Here is a 13,322-nt window from a genome sequence, read left to right on the forward strand (position 1 = left end):
CGTACTTTTTATTACTTTTTAATCCCTTGTCGCTGTTCTCGATGTTGTGAAATTACTCTGTGTTTTTTGCTTTGTGTTGCACGTTCTTGACATCCATATCTTTATACATTCCAACTGCAGCTCGCGCGCCTTCGGATTTTGGATCCTGCAACTCGCTTCAGACCTAATTGGAGTCTATCGCCTTGATTCATGGCGCTTGGGAACTGTACGATAATGGTATTTCATTCTACAATTGTACACTGACTGATTCTTCACGAGCAACAAAGCCATTTTTCCCGAGCCGTTAGCCACCGCTCTCCAGCAAATCTATGTATCCACGTTGGGATGCAGCGTGTAGAGGAAATGAAGCTTGAATGCCGTTTTCAGGATCGTTTGCATCGACACCATGCGGGCTTACCTCCGACCCAAGGTGGCTGGGAGTATGGAATGGTGTTCTCCACCACGCCCACTAGGAGCATGCATGCGACGTCCTAATACCTGCAAAGGACCCCGAAGATCACCGAAGTCTACCAGTACGATGTGATTACCCAGAAGCGCTACATCGCTCTCCGGGAAGCCCTCGGATGGAGCCACCCTACCGGAGAACGTTGGCAGTAGAGCATAATAAACAAACACCCATTCATTGTTTTTGCAGAATATTCTCAACCATCATTGAGCGTAAGTCATCGTTCGGGTTGAAATTGCATTCGTCAGAAGGATTCTGAAACCGTCAATCATGGTCGACGCGCTGGTGGGCGAATCAACGCGACGGGGGTGGAGATTTGGTCATGCGTCCAACAGTATAACATACCATAACATACCACAAGGTTTAAATAGTATCACGGGGAAGTAGGAGGTGCTGCCTTTCCAAAGTCCAATCTCCGAGCAATCGACCTGCCTTTACCGTCCTCCAAAGGAGAAGATAGCTTCCTCTTCGTCCCTTTCCTCTTCTTGCCACCCGCCGCGTTCCCGTCGACTTCCCCTAAGGGTGGGGTTGCGTGTTTGCTTGCTGGTTTCGGTAGTTTCGAAGGGTGAGTGGGATAAGGGAGTGCGAAGAAGTAGGGATGATTGAGAGCCTAGTGTAGTTTTCAACAGTTAGATGTACCATAGTGTGGCATGCAGGAAGGAGTCGTACCTCGCGGGCTGAAATTCGTTTCCGAGGTTCGTACACCAAGCATTTGCTTAGGAGGTTTAAAGCATCTGCACTTGCTGCAGTGAACAAGTCTCTGAGAGGTGTTTTAGGGAATTGGCCGACTGGGACGTAATCCGGGAGTTTGGTGTGGCCCTACGCAGATCGAAACGGTGATTACTTTTCTTCTTAAGAGTAAGGAGGGAAAGACATACGGGCCATTCTTCCTCAGTGGGTGTACCCAACGCGCGGAATATTGTCTTGAGTTGGTCCATATCACTTTCCCCGGCGAGGTATGGAATGCGTAACATGAGTTCTGCAAAGATGCATCCAACGGACCAGATGTCGACGCCGGTGCCGTAGTACCGACAACCGTAAAGGAGTTCTGGTGGACGATACCATCTAGACGAGCAGGATAAGTACAAAGGAGCGGGTGAAGACAAGCACGGACGCACCGAGTGATAACCTGACATGTCATCTTGTACCCTGGGTCTGCAAAGTCCCTTGCCAGGCCGAAATCGGCGATCTTGAGTTGACCATCTGAAGCGATGAGCAAGTTGTTGGGTTTCAAGTCCTATTTGAAAGGAAATGAGGTTGGATGGAGAACGACATGAGACAGCGGAACGTACCCGGTGCAAGATCCAGTTCCTGTGGCAGAACTCGAGCCCTCTGAACGTCATGGCCATCCACGATTTGATGTCGGCTGGGAGGAAGACGAGCGACCTGTCTCTGATGATAATCTCCAGGTCTGTGTCCAAGAATTCGAGGACGAGGTTGAGATTCTTTTTCGAAGAGAATACGTCGAGAAGCTAAAGAAAATGCTTTCTGAATGGCCGTATGCATGACGCACGAGGTATATATCCATACCTCGATGACGTTCTGGTGCTTCAATTCCCGAAGAAACTTGACTTCACGGATGGCAGACATGTCGAGACCATCTTTGAACTGGCCGACTTTAATCTTCTTGATAGCGACTTTACGCCCTGTCGAGGCTTCCCTGCCTGTTCATAGTCCATTTAGCCCTGTGAGAGACCGGCGTTGACATGCATGGTTGCGCACCTTGATAAACGACGGCGTAGGCACCTTCACCAACCTTGCGGTCCTTCAGCCTGCAGAGCCTAGTTTAGTTCCCTTCCAACAACGATAAGGCAAGCTGCAGCAGACCATTTCCTTTGACGCTCAGCGTTAGCTTGCTCTACAATGTCCATAGCTCGTTGTCGCCGACCCTCGCTGCCTGCAGTTGGATTTGTGAATAAAAGAGTGTAGACGAGGCGATACTTGGGGGGATTTCGAAAAAAGACGTGAGTGAGTTCAGAGCAATTCCAAGGCGAGAGTGTCGTTACAATTCACTGTCGTCAATGGACTGAGATAACAACTTTTTGGATCCTTTCAATCCTGTCCCGCCGCCTACCGCATGGCCCTAACTATTGATTCCGTTCCCAAAATAGATCACCCATCACCCAGTCACATGACGCAACTTGTCCTTAAGCGCGTGTTCCCAGTTCGAGTTTCGCGACTCGATTTCTTGGGGTTTCCCAATCTCTTCTTCATGTTCTAGTTCAGTTCTTGCGGTAATTATTGTTACTTATGTCTGTGGCCAAGAAGACGACTTTCTATGACATCCTATCCATCGACAAGTCGGCGTCCGTAGACGAAGGTGCGTAAATCCTGCCCTCTTATGGGTCCCTGGACAGCAATATTGATCGTGCCGTTGTGATTCTAGTTCGAAAGGCCTACAGGAAGAGGGCATTAGAAACCCACCCTGACAAACTTGACCCTTCAGCCACTGAAGAAGAGAAGCAGGCCGCAGAGCGGGAATTCCAAAAGGTATTCCAACACGTATTCAGCCAGGCCACTCAAAAGTCCAACTCGATCGTGTTTCCAGGTCCATGAGGCTTTCCAAACGCTTGGTGACCCCCTGAAGAAGCGGGTATGCATGATATCCTTTCGCTTCTTGAACGCTGTTGAGCTCATGGACCATCCAGCGTTATGACGCTGTATTAGCCCTCCGGTTAGACCCTAAACTCGTGTCCAAACATGGTTCCGGCCTCATGGCCGATCGGCGAGAATGGGCTCGGCAACAAGAAGAACTGGCCAGGCGGAGGATGGAGGATTGGAAGGCGAGGCAAGGAAGGTTAGAGGGCTTCAAGGCTGCCCCGCTTCGATCAGCACCTGTGACCCCAGCAGCAACGGAGAAGGTGGAGAAGCCACCAGTGCAACTCCCAGCAAGTAGGGAGCTGACGGCGAGGGAAAGGGAGGAGCAACGAGTCAGCGAGTTACTGAACAATCTGTACCCTGACATGGCGGCGAGGCGGAGGGTAATCCTTCAGGTGCGTCGTATAGTCTTTCCTTCGCGCTCACGTAGACTGATTCTTGGGCATTATAGCGGAGGGCTGAACGAGAGCAGGCCGAGAAGGAGAAAGCGCTGGCGCAACTCGAGCCACCATTGACAGCCTAGATCCCATTCACATTCTTCATTCCTACTACCTCGATGGACACCTGATATCCTGGATGTAAATCTCCACCTGTATCTCCCCTTGTGTACTAACCACTGTCATCCCGGCATTCCCTGTTGTTATATAAGCTCTGTTCCACTGGTTGCATCCGAGTAATGCGCACCTATTCTACTCCCAAAGCCCTCAATCTACTCTTCGCGATAAGCCCTACATCCTTCACCGCCCTCTTCAATTCAGACTTCCATTCGTCCGTGTCCGAGGTGTAGATGGTGGTGATACCCTCCAATTTGGGCTCGTCAGGGGATAACGAGTGCTCCCATCCCAGCACGCCCTCCATTTCCTCCGCAATCGTAACTCTACTCCTCCCATTGACGAAGGTGATATACCTCAACCCAGGATACTTGACCTCATATCCTGCGTTTAGGTGTGCCAGTCGTGCCAAAACCTCTGGTGGAGTTGGTGTAACGCCTTGCGCTCCTTGCTCTTTCGCGCTGAGTTTCGAAAGGTTCGAGTTCTCCCCTATCCTTGGATGCCCAGAGATGAACTCCGACTGTGCAGCTAGCTTCCATTTGCTAATTTCTGCCAGTGACAAGTCGACAAGCTGGGCGTAGGACTGGGGAACAGTTCCTGATTGGAAGAGTGCCTGGAGCTGTGGCTGCAAGATCGAGATGAGGATAGGGGAATGCTCGAACAGGATCGAAAGCGCCGTTGAGAGCGGCGAGTCCTCCGATACTCTAGATTGTTGGATGTCGGTAAGCGGTGGTAGGACAGACATCGTTCACCGGGACTGTCAAGATTCAGAACAAGCCACCTCTCCTCAGACCACCTCGATGCGATTGAACGAAGCACGGAAGGAGCGATAAGATAACAACCGGTGATCCGGTCCGTTAAGTCCGACGTGGACGCGACAATTCCCCGACGCTTCAGCCCCCGCGATTCAGCCATTTATCAGGATGACTGGCGGGCCCACGCTGCCTCAGCTTCGCTCTCGTACGACAGAAGTATGGCTTCAGACCAGGTGTATGAGCTTCGTTGGGGTATAATCTCCACTGGTTATATCGCCAGTAGCTTTGTCAAGGTCAGTGGATTTCGAGCTATCTTTGCGTGACTTCAGAGCTAATTAGGTTTCCTCCAGGATCTGTTGGTTGACCCCAAGACGTAGGTTAAGTTCATCCTACACCTGACGACCAAAACTAACTCGTCATTTAGACGAGATGTCCACGATGTCGTCCACAGAATCGTTGCAGTCGGTTCAAGAACTGTGGACAGTGCCCAGTCCTTCGTCGATCGCCACACCTTGAGTGATCCTGAAATCAAGGTATACGGAAGCTACGACGAGGTTTACGCTGACACCGTACGTCCTTCTAAGTTATTCTTCGTTATTCTTTGTCGCTAAGTTTGACCCACACGGTTTCCTGCCCCTCAGAACGTCCAAGCAGTCTACATCGGTGCTCTTTCCTTCCCCGCAAGGTGCCTGATTAACCCCCAACTCTAACCCCCGTCTCCTTCCCCGCATTCAGGAACCCCACACACCTTCCATTACGAAAACGCCCTCGCAGCAATTAAAGCGAAAAAGCATGTCCTCTGCGAGAAACCCGTCACGACCAACGCAGCCGAGTTGCGCGCCTTGCTATCTGCCGCCAAAGAGAACAGTGTCTTCTTCATGGAAGCGATGTGGACGAGGTTCCAGCCTTTGGTGAGGGAGGTTAAGAGGATTGCGGAACAGGGAGAGCTGGGGAGGCCTATTGTCCTTCATGCGGATTTGTCAGGGGATTTTGGGATTGAGAGTACGTATTTCTGGGTCGATTGGATGCAAGTGAACTGATTGGGCGGCGGCGCTGCTAGAAATTCCGTTGACTCATAGGATATTGGACCCCAAGTTGGGAGGAGGTGCGCTGCTTGATTTGGGGCCATACCCGCTCGTCTGGGTTAGTCGCAAACCATCACATTCCCGTCGCATCGTCGGATTCTAACCAACAGCCGACAGGCTATCCTCGCCCTGTACGAAAACCCCGCCAACAACAAGGCATCTCCCTCCAGCATCACAGGCGCGATGCTCAAAACCCCCTTGACTGGGGTGGACAGCAGCACCGTCTTCACACTCACCTTCGACCCCACCGCCTCCTCAGAATCATCCCCCTCGTCCACCCTCGCTGCCCAAGCCATCCTCTCCTGCAGCATCACCCTCAACGCCCCCTCCCCAGGCGTCACCATCCGCTTCGAACGCGGAACGATCACCATCGACCCTCCCATTTACTGCCCTAAATCATTCAAAGTCGTTTACGCGAACAAGGGTTCCAAGGTCGCGACTGAGGGTGTTTTGACAAGGACTTACGAGTATGTGGGCAAAGGGTGGCATTTCCAAGCGGATGAAGTCGCTCGGTGCATCGCGGCGGGTAAATTGGAGAGTGACCTCTGGGGCCATGACAAGAGCTTGTTGCAGATGGAGATTTTCGACGAGGTAAGCACAGCTCTCTTTTCTGGGAGTGTCTTCTGATGATCGCGGGGTAGGTTCGCAAGCAGGGCGGATACGTTCTTCCTCCAGGCGTCGAGAAGGTCACCGCCTAGTAGTGACCCTAAGCAAATAGGATAGCTATAGATACATTTTGGATGTAGGCTATATGACAGCGAGTGCGTTGTTAGTCGTTGCTACAGATCCAGCATTCACCAAAGAGATAAAGCAAGAAAGCAATTAAATGATGGCACAGATACAATGAAAGCGATGTCAGTCATGCTGTCCGCTGAGGTGAAGGGGCAGCGTGTGTGCCGATTCCCCACTCTTCCTTCTCCCAGTTCGACCATTCGAATATAGGGAAGGGATGCGCTTCGGTGTTAAACACAAAGTATTCGAAGGGTATTAGGTCTTCCTCGCTGAACAGGAGGTAGAGGTATTTCAATGTCTCGGCGAGGAAGTAGCTAGTGAACCAGCGGTCAGACAACGACTAGGGATCCATCCGAGAAAAGAACAGGTAGCCATACCTCGGCATCTCATCCTTCCAATCTGGTGGGACTTGATCAACGTTCACCACACTCGCATACCCATACTTGGTTTTCGCATGCTTCTCGATGGATTGGAAGACAGCCCATCCTCGCTCCCTCCATCGAACCTGGCCGGTTGCCTTCCACAAAACGTAGAAGCTCTCAACGGTCTGAGTGCCGACATCAATCCCACGGTAAATCGAAGCTCATAGGGAAAGAACGTACCTCGGGTCTCAAAAGGTACGTGTCCTTCTGGGTAAGCCAGTCGCGCTTGGTAGGATCCGATTCAGGCGTTACGACCCTTGTCCCAGGCGGCTTTCCACCTGGCCTACCCGCCTTCTCCCACTTGTCAAGATGATCTTTCCACCGACTCCCGATATTGGTTTGACCTTCTGGCGGTGAGGGCCAAGGTGCCATCGCGACTTCATCCGGACCTAGACCGGTCTTGGTATCGGCATACGTGGCCCAACACGTTTCAGCAAGGCCCTCGGCTGCCCAGAGATGAAGTTCTCTCTCTTCCCCGGTCAGTTGCGACTCGGGCAGTGTGTGGACGCCCAAAGCGAAGAGACCAGGTAGAAAGCAAGACAGGTGTTCGAGAGTGCGAGAGGGAGCGTAGTCTGTTCCAACGGCGTCCGTTACGTAGAGTAGTTCTCGGTTTGGTGTGAGATGGAGGAGGTTGTTAATGATTCCCTTTGCTGAACTTAAGTCTACGTAGGGAGGATAAGTGGGGAGTCTGTTTTCACAGGAAATGGGACGTACATAGCTCGAGGGCTTTAGGTTCTGAATGGCTTGTAAGCAGCCATTGCTTGAGTAAATATTCATAGGCACTGTCAGCATAAGCTCCCACTGTGAATTGCTCTGCCAAGTGCCAGGATTAGGGACTTCCTTCAAGAATACTCGTCGGATAGAACGTACGATTAGTAGGTGCGCCGTTGTGTTGGTCCCACATGGAAGGGAATAAGCCTTCATTCAGCGGTGCTTCGTGCATCAACTTCATGATTCGTTCAGTCTAGAAGGACGAGGGTTCCTATGAGATACAAAGGCGAGGTGATGGGCTACACTAACCCGATTGAAGTATTCTTCACGTCCCGTGAGGTGAGCAAGGTATTTGCTACATGGCATCTTTCAGCAGCCACGACGAAGGTTCGAGACAAGAATACCCACTACTCCATTTGGTTGCTCATAGCTTCGGCCCACAGGACACTCGGTGACCATCCTGCCTTGGTGTTCCCACTGGAAGCCATTGCAATTGAGTTGAGATAGATAAGTTTCGATATGACCATTGCATACCTGATTGTATTCACGGCGTACCACGGCAATCCGGACGGGGAGTCGAAAGCAGGCAGGAGCATCCTCCCCAGATCATCAGCCCGGGTAAGAAGGATGGGCTCTCCAGAGAGTGCATACGCTGATAGCAGACCTCCGAGGTGCCGGATGATGGTTTCGAAGAATGGCGCATATTTATCCTGCGTTGCTTGGGTCAAAGATCTGCCAGAAGTACGAAGGAATTTACAGACCTGGGTCAAATGAAAGCGAGTCTTAGCCACGGAAATAAGCTCTCTGCGGAACATATCATGAAGTCCCATGATCCACATGGTGTCCAGCGAGTCGTGCACCGTTGTCCCCCAGCCAACAAAGCTGATCTACAAATTAGACAGGGACAAGATACAAACCTCGGTACTTACTTGTTGACTTTGCCTGCAGTGCGTGGAAGAAGTTCATCGTATCCTTCGGCATACTTCAGATAGTTTTCGTATGCGTACACAAACGCGTCCTTGACTGCGTTTGCGCGGTGGTCCCACAGACTTAGGGGCTTTTTCCCCGTTCCCGAGATGTCTCCGTCCTTCAAGATGCCAGGCCACCATTTGGGACCTTGTGTTGGCCCACTGGCGGACTGATTCCAGTGGGGTGGTTGGATCGGTGGCCGCACCCCTTGCGTTCGATCGGTCGGCGGTCTTGGGGGTAAGGGGTGGTGTATGGGCTGCGAATCCGAGCGGAGAACAAAGAGCCACAAAAGTATCGTACATCCTATGAGCCATGGTAGAAGTCTGAAGAGCTGTCGTCCACTTGGTCGAAAGGATGGTCGGAATGGCGTCTTGCTGGATGTACCTGGGATTGAGATGGCCAGGTTGGACGTGCCGCTACGTCTATACGACGTCAGAGCTGGCGAGGGCAACATGGCCTCACACGGGGCTTGTGGGGTTCACCGCGACCGGTGAGCAACGACGAGGACCGGGGAACGAGGACCGTGGCAAGAAGCTGGTAACAGACAAAGTCGCAACAGGGTTTGATGTCCAACATTATTTCGGGGGTTATGTAACTTCTAATTCCAGTTGCCAAGCTTTCTAATTCTACCCTCCAAAAATGTAGGGAATAGGTTGGGAAATATGTCTAATCGCAGCGGCCATCTGGAGGACCATCCTTCCATCGTTCGTCCACCTTGGAACAGTCGAACTTTTCCTTCCCGAGCTTCTCGTTGACCTCGTTATGTCGCTGGCACAACCACAAGCTGAGTCGTTCGCGGCTGCTGACGTCGGGTGGGTTGTGGTCGATGCTTTTCCCAAAGTCGTCGGCGCACCATGAGCAGGGGTAGACGATGGGCAGGGACCGGAGGAGCATCAGCATATTGGCTCGTTGGGTTGGGGTTGGTTTGTCCGGGTAGTAGGCGGCGGCAGTGTGCAGGAACGTCCAGGTCGCGCGTCCGAGAACTTCTACGTCGGGTGGACAGTCGGCTGGAGGTTCCAAGGGCCTTGCGGATAGTTGGGAGGTGCCCTCGACTGGTTGACTTCCGGTCTGGGTAGTGCCTTGGCCGTTGGTCGATTTGGCCGAAGTGTTGGCTGCAGCTGCTGCGAAGCCTGCAAAGGCACCCATTGCTGCACGCGTCGAATTGTTCTGGCTAGCACCGGCTTGAGCTTTGGCTTTCGCTGCGTAGTCTGCTGCTCTGGCCTTGTCTCTTCCGGTGTCGGCTTCCGTATGGTTCGTGGTTCCTGGCTTCCAGTTTCGAAACGCTGTGCAGATCTTGCAGGGTTTGCCGTCCGGTCCCATCACCATCCCAGGAGGCAGCGTCGTCTTTGGTTTTCCATTTGAAGGTGTAGAAGTTGCTTCAACTGCCATGGCTGTAGGTGGATAGAATGCGTTGTGTATGGGTTAGTAATCGTCGTGGTGGTACGGAATCAAGCGCCCAGCCGTGCGAATTTCGTCATACTTCTAGAACAAGCGCAAGCCCCTATCCAAACTGGGAATCTTGTCCATCCAAAAGCAAGTTATATAGTAATGTACAGGGCATAACGATAAGGCAGCACGGTATCGCTTAATATATGCGGCATAGAGTCCAACTAGGATGCGAAACATTTAGTCAAATCATTCACTGAATTAAACAATCGCGATCCCCAGCTTGCAGCCGGCGTCTACGGTGTGCAGCTCCGCCAGCGGCGTTCACTTCAGCGGGAACCTCGCGAGGTTCAGGATCAAATTGCGCACAGTTGGAATAGTGTTGTGACAGACAAGTTGCAAGCGAATCAGGAGAGTTCGTATCCCAGATCGATTCTCCGCAGGTGTAGCAGAAGTGGCTGGAGAAACGTGTTAACAAGTGGAAGTCAGGGATCTCGGTAAAACAACTTACACGGAACAGCCTGGAGTTCCACACTTAAAGAAAGATCCTCGTTATCTCAAGATTTCATCAGAGTATATGAAATAGACTTACAGTCATATGGTTGCAACCAGATGCTTTCTGGATCGGGGTCTTGCATCCTGACGAAGGACAGGGATCAGCACCTACGTATCAGCAAGAGCAAGCAAAACACACCAGGACAGTAACGCCAGCCATTCTCTTGCATCAGCTTATCCAACGCCTCGTCGATCTTGCAAGCATGATCCGCCGTGTCTCCGTAGACAGTCACTCGGCACGCCCGACAGAACCTTGCATGACAGAATTGCAAAGGACAAACGATAAAGGGCTCAGCGAGGTAATCTTCTCGCGCAATCATCATACTCTGCTTGCACCTGATGGACATATGTTAGTTCAATGGTCATTAGGAACCTAGACCAAGGAGGCTGACCCTGGACAGTCAATCTGGATCGACAACTGCGCGAGTTGAAGGTCGATAAATCTGTCTTGATACTTCTCATCCAAATCGAGGTCGAGCACCAGTGGCTCCTCCACAGCTGGTATGACGACGATCAGCTACAATCAAAAGAGCCAAACCTTACTCGACTCACTTCCTTTCGCCTGCCTATCCTGGTCCGCCAAACAGACAGGACAAACCACTGGAAACAGGTTCTCGTCCAATTTAGACTGAATATGGCCACTGATACAATCCTTGCAGAACGAATGCTCGCAGCCGGTCATCCGTGCACCATCCTCCCATTCGATCGTCTCGAAGCATACGAGACAGTCGAACGGAACAAGGCCTAGCTCCATCTGTATTTTCTTCTTCCTTTCCTCCCTCTCCCTCATGTAATCCTCAGAGGGCTTCAGGGTGGTCGAGGCCAGGGCGAGTTGCCAGGCGAAATCGTTACGCACCGCGCGGTATAGGGAAGCTCGTGGTGAGGCCACATCGTCTCCCTGTGCTCTGGAAGAGCTTCTCGATGGAACTGTCGTCTCGTTCTCCTTCCCCTTGCCCTTGGTGCTTGTAGAGCTTCCAGCGTCGTCTCTCTCGTCGATCATTGGTGTCGTAGGGGTTTTGGTGGCACTCTCCATCAATTCTGGTCGAAGCATCAGAGGCGACCAAGCCTCTGCCTTTCTGACTGGTCTCGAGCTCGAGCTGGCTCTTGGTTGTCGACTCCTGGCCTGCTGCGCAGGGCTGTCTGGCTTCACCTCCCAACCAGGTTTAATGGACAATGCAATGAGGTCGCGTTGCCATTGAAAATCGCCGTATTTCTTTCTGGAAGTCGCTGATCTATTACTGTCGGTGCTGGTGTTGAGTTCTTCGACTTCCTTTTCCTTTCCTTTTCCTTTGTCTTTTGCTTGCACAACGGATGCGTTGTCGTCCCTCTGTGTCCCCTTGGGAGGGCCAAATAAAAGCTGGAGCTTATCTTCGCTGAACACCTGAACCCTGGCATCGCTACCATCCTCATTGGCCTTGGAAGATGTGCTTGTTTGGGCTTCGGGTTCTGCGGCGGGTGGAGGTGGTGGCGGCGATGAGAGGATTAATGGCTGGGATTGTAGGGAAAGCATCCAACTGAGATCCTGCCCACTGGACTTGCGCGGTCCCCGTGGTGTCCTGACTGTACCTCGCCGCTTGGGTTGCGGAGGTTCTTCGACTTGGTCATAGATGGGGGGAGGGGGGCCCGTCCCATCGTCGGAAGTCACTGCTCCTTGGGTTGTCGTCGGTGAATTCGCAAATTCGCTGTAGGGAGGTGGCTCCTGTGAGAAAGAAAGGGGTTTGGCGTCCGATCCCTCTTCCATCGGTTGCGATGCAAGGCTAGCTGACGGTGTCCCTGCGTTGAGAGTAGATGTTGGCCCAGTGATTCCGAAGAGATGTGCTTCGAACGCAGTACTATCGTTTTGGCGAAGGAGCTCAGCGACGAATTGCGCCCCGTCTGGCGTCGAGGCTTTCGTCACGGCTTCGATGTCTGCCTCGTGTTCCGAGCCAAGACCACGGTGGAGGAAGATGTAGCGGTAGGAAGGCTCTTCGTCACCAGCGCTTGAGATCTTAATGCAGACGAGTGCCACTGTTGCGTGTAAACTGTCCTCTCGAAGCTTTGGTGTGAAGGAAAAGACAGCGGCGTATTCGCCCACTAGGTTGTCACTGTGGCAAGGTACAGTAGATGAGGCACGGCCAGGGCGACCAACGGCAAACTCACGAAAGAACGGTTGATATTCTCTCCACATTGACCTCCCCTTTGATTACAGATTCTTCTCTAGTGAGCCCGATTGGGAACTTTAGGTTTGTCTTGAACAAAGGCCTGTCCACATGTTCTGAGATGGGATGACCGCACTCTGGGACGATGGTGCGCCCCAGGCTCAACAAAGGCTTTCGGTCGACAATAAGTGCTCGAGTCTTCACTTTTATTCCTGAAGCTAGTCTACCCACCTCAAAATTCTTCTCTTTTTTCAAGAAACTGCGGATGCGCTGTTCTTGTGTGTCGACTGGTGCGAGCTTATTGTTCTCCCGTACGGCAAGGACTTGCTGGGTCACTAGAAGAGCATGAAGAGGGCACATGGGCTGGCAGACTTGGTCGACAGATTCAAGGCCTCTGACGACGCCAGTGGAAGAATCAGCTTTCGAGGAGTGGCTTGCTGGGGACTCCCCTCCGCTTGTCGCCAAGGCCGCTGGGGCGTCCAAGGAGGCGTCGTCAGAGCCTTGCTGGGTATCGCTGGCCATCTCTATGACCCCAAAGTCGTCTTCATCGACGAGATCTGAAAGGTCGCTCAAAGCTGGGGAAAGGGGTGACGCAGGCCGCACTTGCTGGACATCGTTGCGCGCAGATACAGATGGGGCTTCCTGCGGCGAGTCGTCCATCCCTAGGACTTCAAAGTCGTCCGAGCCGTCATCCGAGGCCATCTTAGTACGTTAGGGAAATCGTCGCTCTGTGGACGCGTGGGGTGTTGGGAGTAGGAGTCAGGAGAAAAGAGAATGTGGTGCTTTCGGTGACAGCCATCGTGACCTGATGGGCATATATAAATGAACATGGGCGCTAAACGCTAACCATTGGACCCTGGGACCCGTTGTTTGATGCCGCAAGCTTCCGAACATCTCAGTATCCTCTGCGGGCCCTGGGCTGTGTCTGCTTACCACTCTTTCCAACCTTACACATACAATAACACTGTTGGTAAT

General features: G+C 52.3%; 7 protein-coding genes across 7 annotated transcripts; 2 read left to right on the plus strand and 5 right to left on the minus strand.

The window, feature by feature from the left end:
* Positions 1 to 818: 818 nt before the first annotated feature.
* CC1G_00997 (CMGC/CDK/CDK7 protein kinase) lies at positions 819 to 2,316 on the minus strand (the record flags this gene model as incomplete). Its single annotated transcript, XM_001831398.1, has 8 exons — positions 819 to 1,055; positions 1,115 to 1,264; positions 1,324 to 1,510; positions 1,564 to 1,682; positions 1,738 to 1,917; positions 1,976 to 2,109; positions 2,168 to 2,217; positions 2,273 to 2,316. The coding sequence occupies 8 exons, from the start codon at positions 2,314 to 2,316 to the stop codon at positions 819 to 821; spliced, it is 1,101 nt and encodes a 366-aa protein (XP_001831450.1).
* A 379-nt stretch (positions 2,317 to 2,695) lies between these two features.
* Positions 2,696 to 3,566, plus strand: CC1G_00998 (hypothetical protein; the record flags this gene model as incomplete). The annotated part of the gene is made up of 5 exons (XM_001831399.1): positions 2,696 to 2,765; positions 2,832 to 2,935; positions 2,994 to 3,038; positions 3,094 to 3,438; positions 3,495 to 3,566. The coding sequence occupies 5 exons, from the start codon at positions 2,696 to 2,698 to the stop codon at positions 3,564 to 3,566; spliced, it is 636 nt and encodes a 211-aa protein (XP_001831451.1).
* A 161-nt stretch (positions 3,567 to 3,727) lies between these two features.
* CC1G_00999 (hypothetical protein) lies at positions 3,728 to 4,339 on the minus strand (the record flags this gene model as incomplete). The annotated part of the gene is made up of 1 exon (XM_001831400.1): positions 3,728 to 4,339. One exon carries the CDS (start codon positions 4,337 to 4,339, stop codon positions 3,728 to 3,730), a length of 612 nt encoding a protein of 203 aa, XP_001831452.1.
* A 228-nt stretch (positions 4,340 to 4,567) lies between these two features.
* On the plus strand, positions 4,568 to 6,132 carry CC1G_01000 (hypothetical protein; the record flags this gene model as incomplete). Its single annotated transcript, XM_001831401.1, has 8 exons — positions 4,568 to 4,642; positions 4,700 to 4,722; positions 4,774 to 4,918; positions 4,991 to 5,012; positions 5,085 to 5,351; positions 5,410 to 5,492; positions 5,552 to 6,025; positions 6,076 to 6,132. The coding sequence occupies 8 exons, from the start codon at positions 4,568 to 4,570 to the stop codon at positions 6,130 to 6,132; spliced, it is 1,146 nt and encodes a 381-aa protein (XP_001831453.1).
* A 161-nt stretch (positions 6,133 to 6,293) lies between these two features.
* Positions 6,294 to 8,582, minus strand: CC1G_01001 (mannosyl-oligosaccharide alpha-1,2-mannosidase; the record flags this gene model as incomplete). The annotated part of the gene is made up of 10 exons (XM_002910818.1): positions 6,294 to 6,480; positions 6,544 to 6,713; positions 6,769 to 7,250; positions 7,303 to 7,401; positions 7,459 to 7,552; positions 7,609 to 7,654; positions 7,708 to 7,776; positions 7,834 to 8,181; positions 8,229 to 8,498; positions 8,569 to 8,582. 10 exons carry the CDS (start codon positions 8,580 to 8,582, stop codon positions 6,294 to 6,296), a joined length of 1,779 nt encoding a protein of 592 aa, XP_002910864.1.
* A 258-nt stretch (positions 8,583 to 8,840) lies between these two features.
* On the minus strand, positions 8,841 to 9,657 carry CC1G_01002 (growth factor; the record flags this gene model as incomplete). The annotated part of the gene is made up of 1 exon (XM_002910819.1): positions 8,841 to 9,657. The coding sequence occupies one exon, from the start codon at positions 9,655 to 9,657 to the stop codon at positions 8,935 to 8,937; it is 723 nt and encodes a 240-aa protein (XP_002910865.1). The 3' UTR covers positions 8,841 to 8,934.
* A 250-nt stretch (positions 9,658 to 9,907) lies between these two features.
* On the minus strand, positions 9,908 to 13,049 carry CC1G_01003 (hypothetical protein; the record flags this gene model as incomplete). The annotated part of the gene is made up of 8 exons (XM_001831404.2): positions 9,908 to 10,112; positions 10,166 to 10,188; positions 10,247 to 10,293; positions 10,349 to 10,545; positions 10,602 to 10,707; positions 10,762 to 12,293; positions 12,349 to 12,518; positions 12,579 to 13,049. The coding sequence occupies 8 exons, from the start codon at positions 13,047 to 13,049 to the stop codon at positions 9,908 to 9,910; spliced, it is 2,751 nt and encodes a 916-aa protein (XP_001831456.2).
* Between the last annotated feature and the right edge of the window lie 273 nt (positions 13,050 to 13,322).

This window comes from Coprinopsis cinerea, assembly GCF_000182895.1.
Source record: "Coprinopsis cinerea okayama7#130 chromosome 7 map unlocalized cont3.7, whole genome shotgun sequence".
NCBI lineage: Eukaryota > Fungi > Basidiomycota > Agaricomycetes > Agaricales > Psathyrellaceae > Coprinopsis > Coprinopsis cinerea.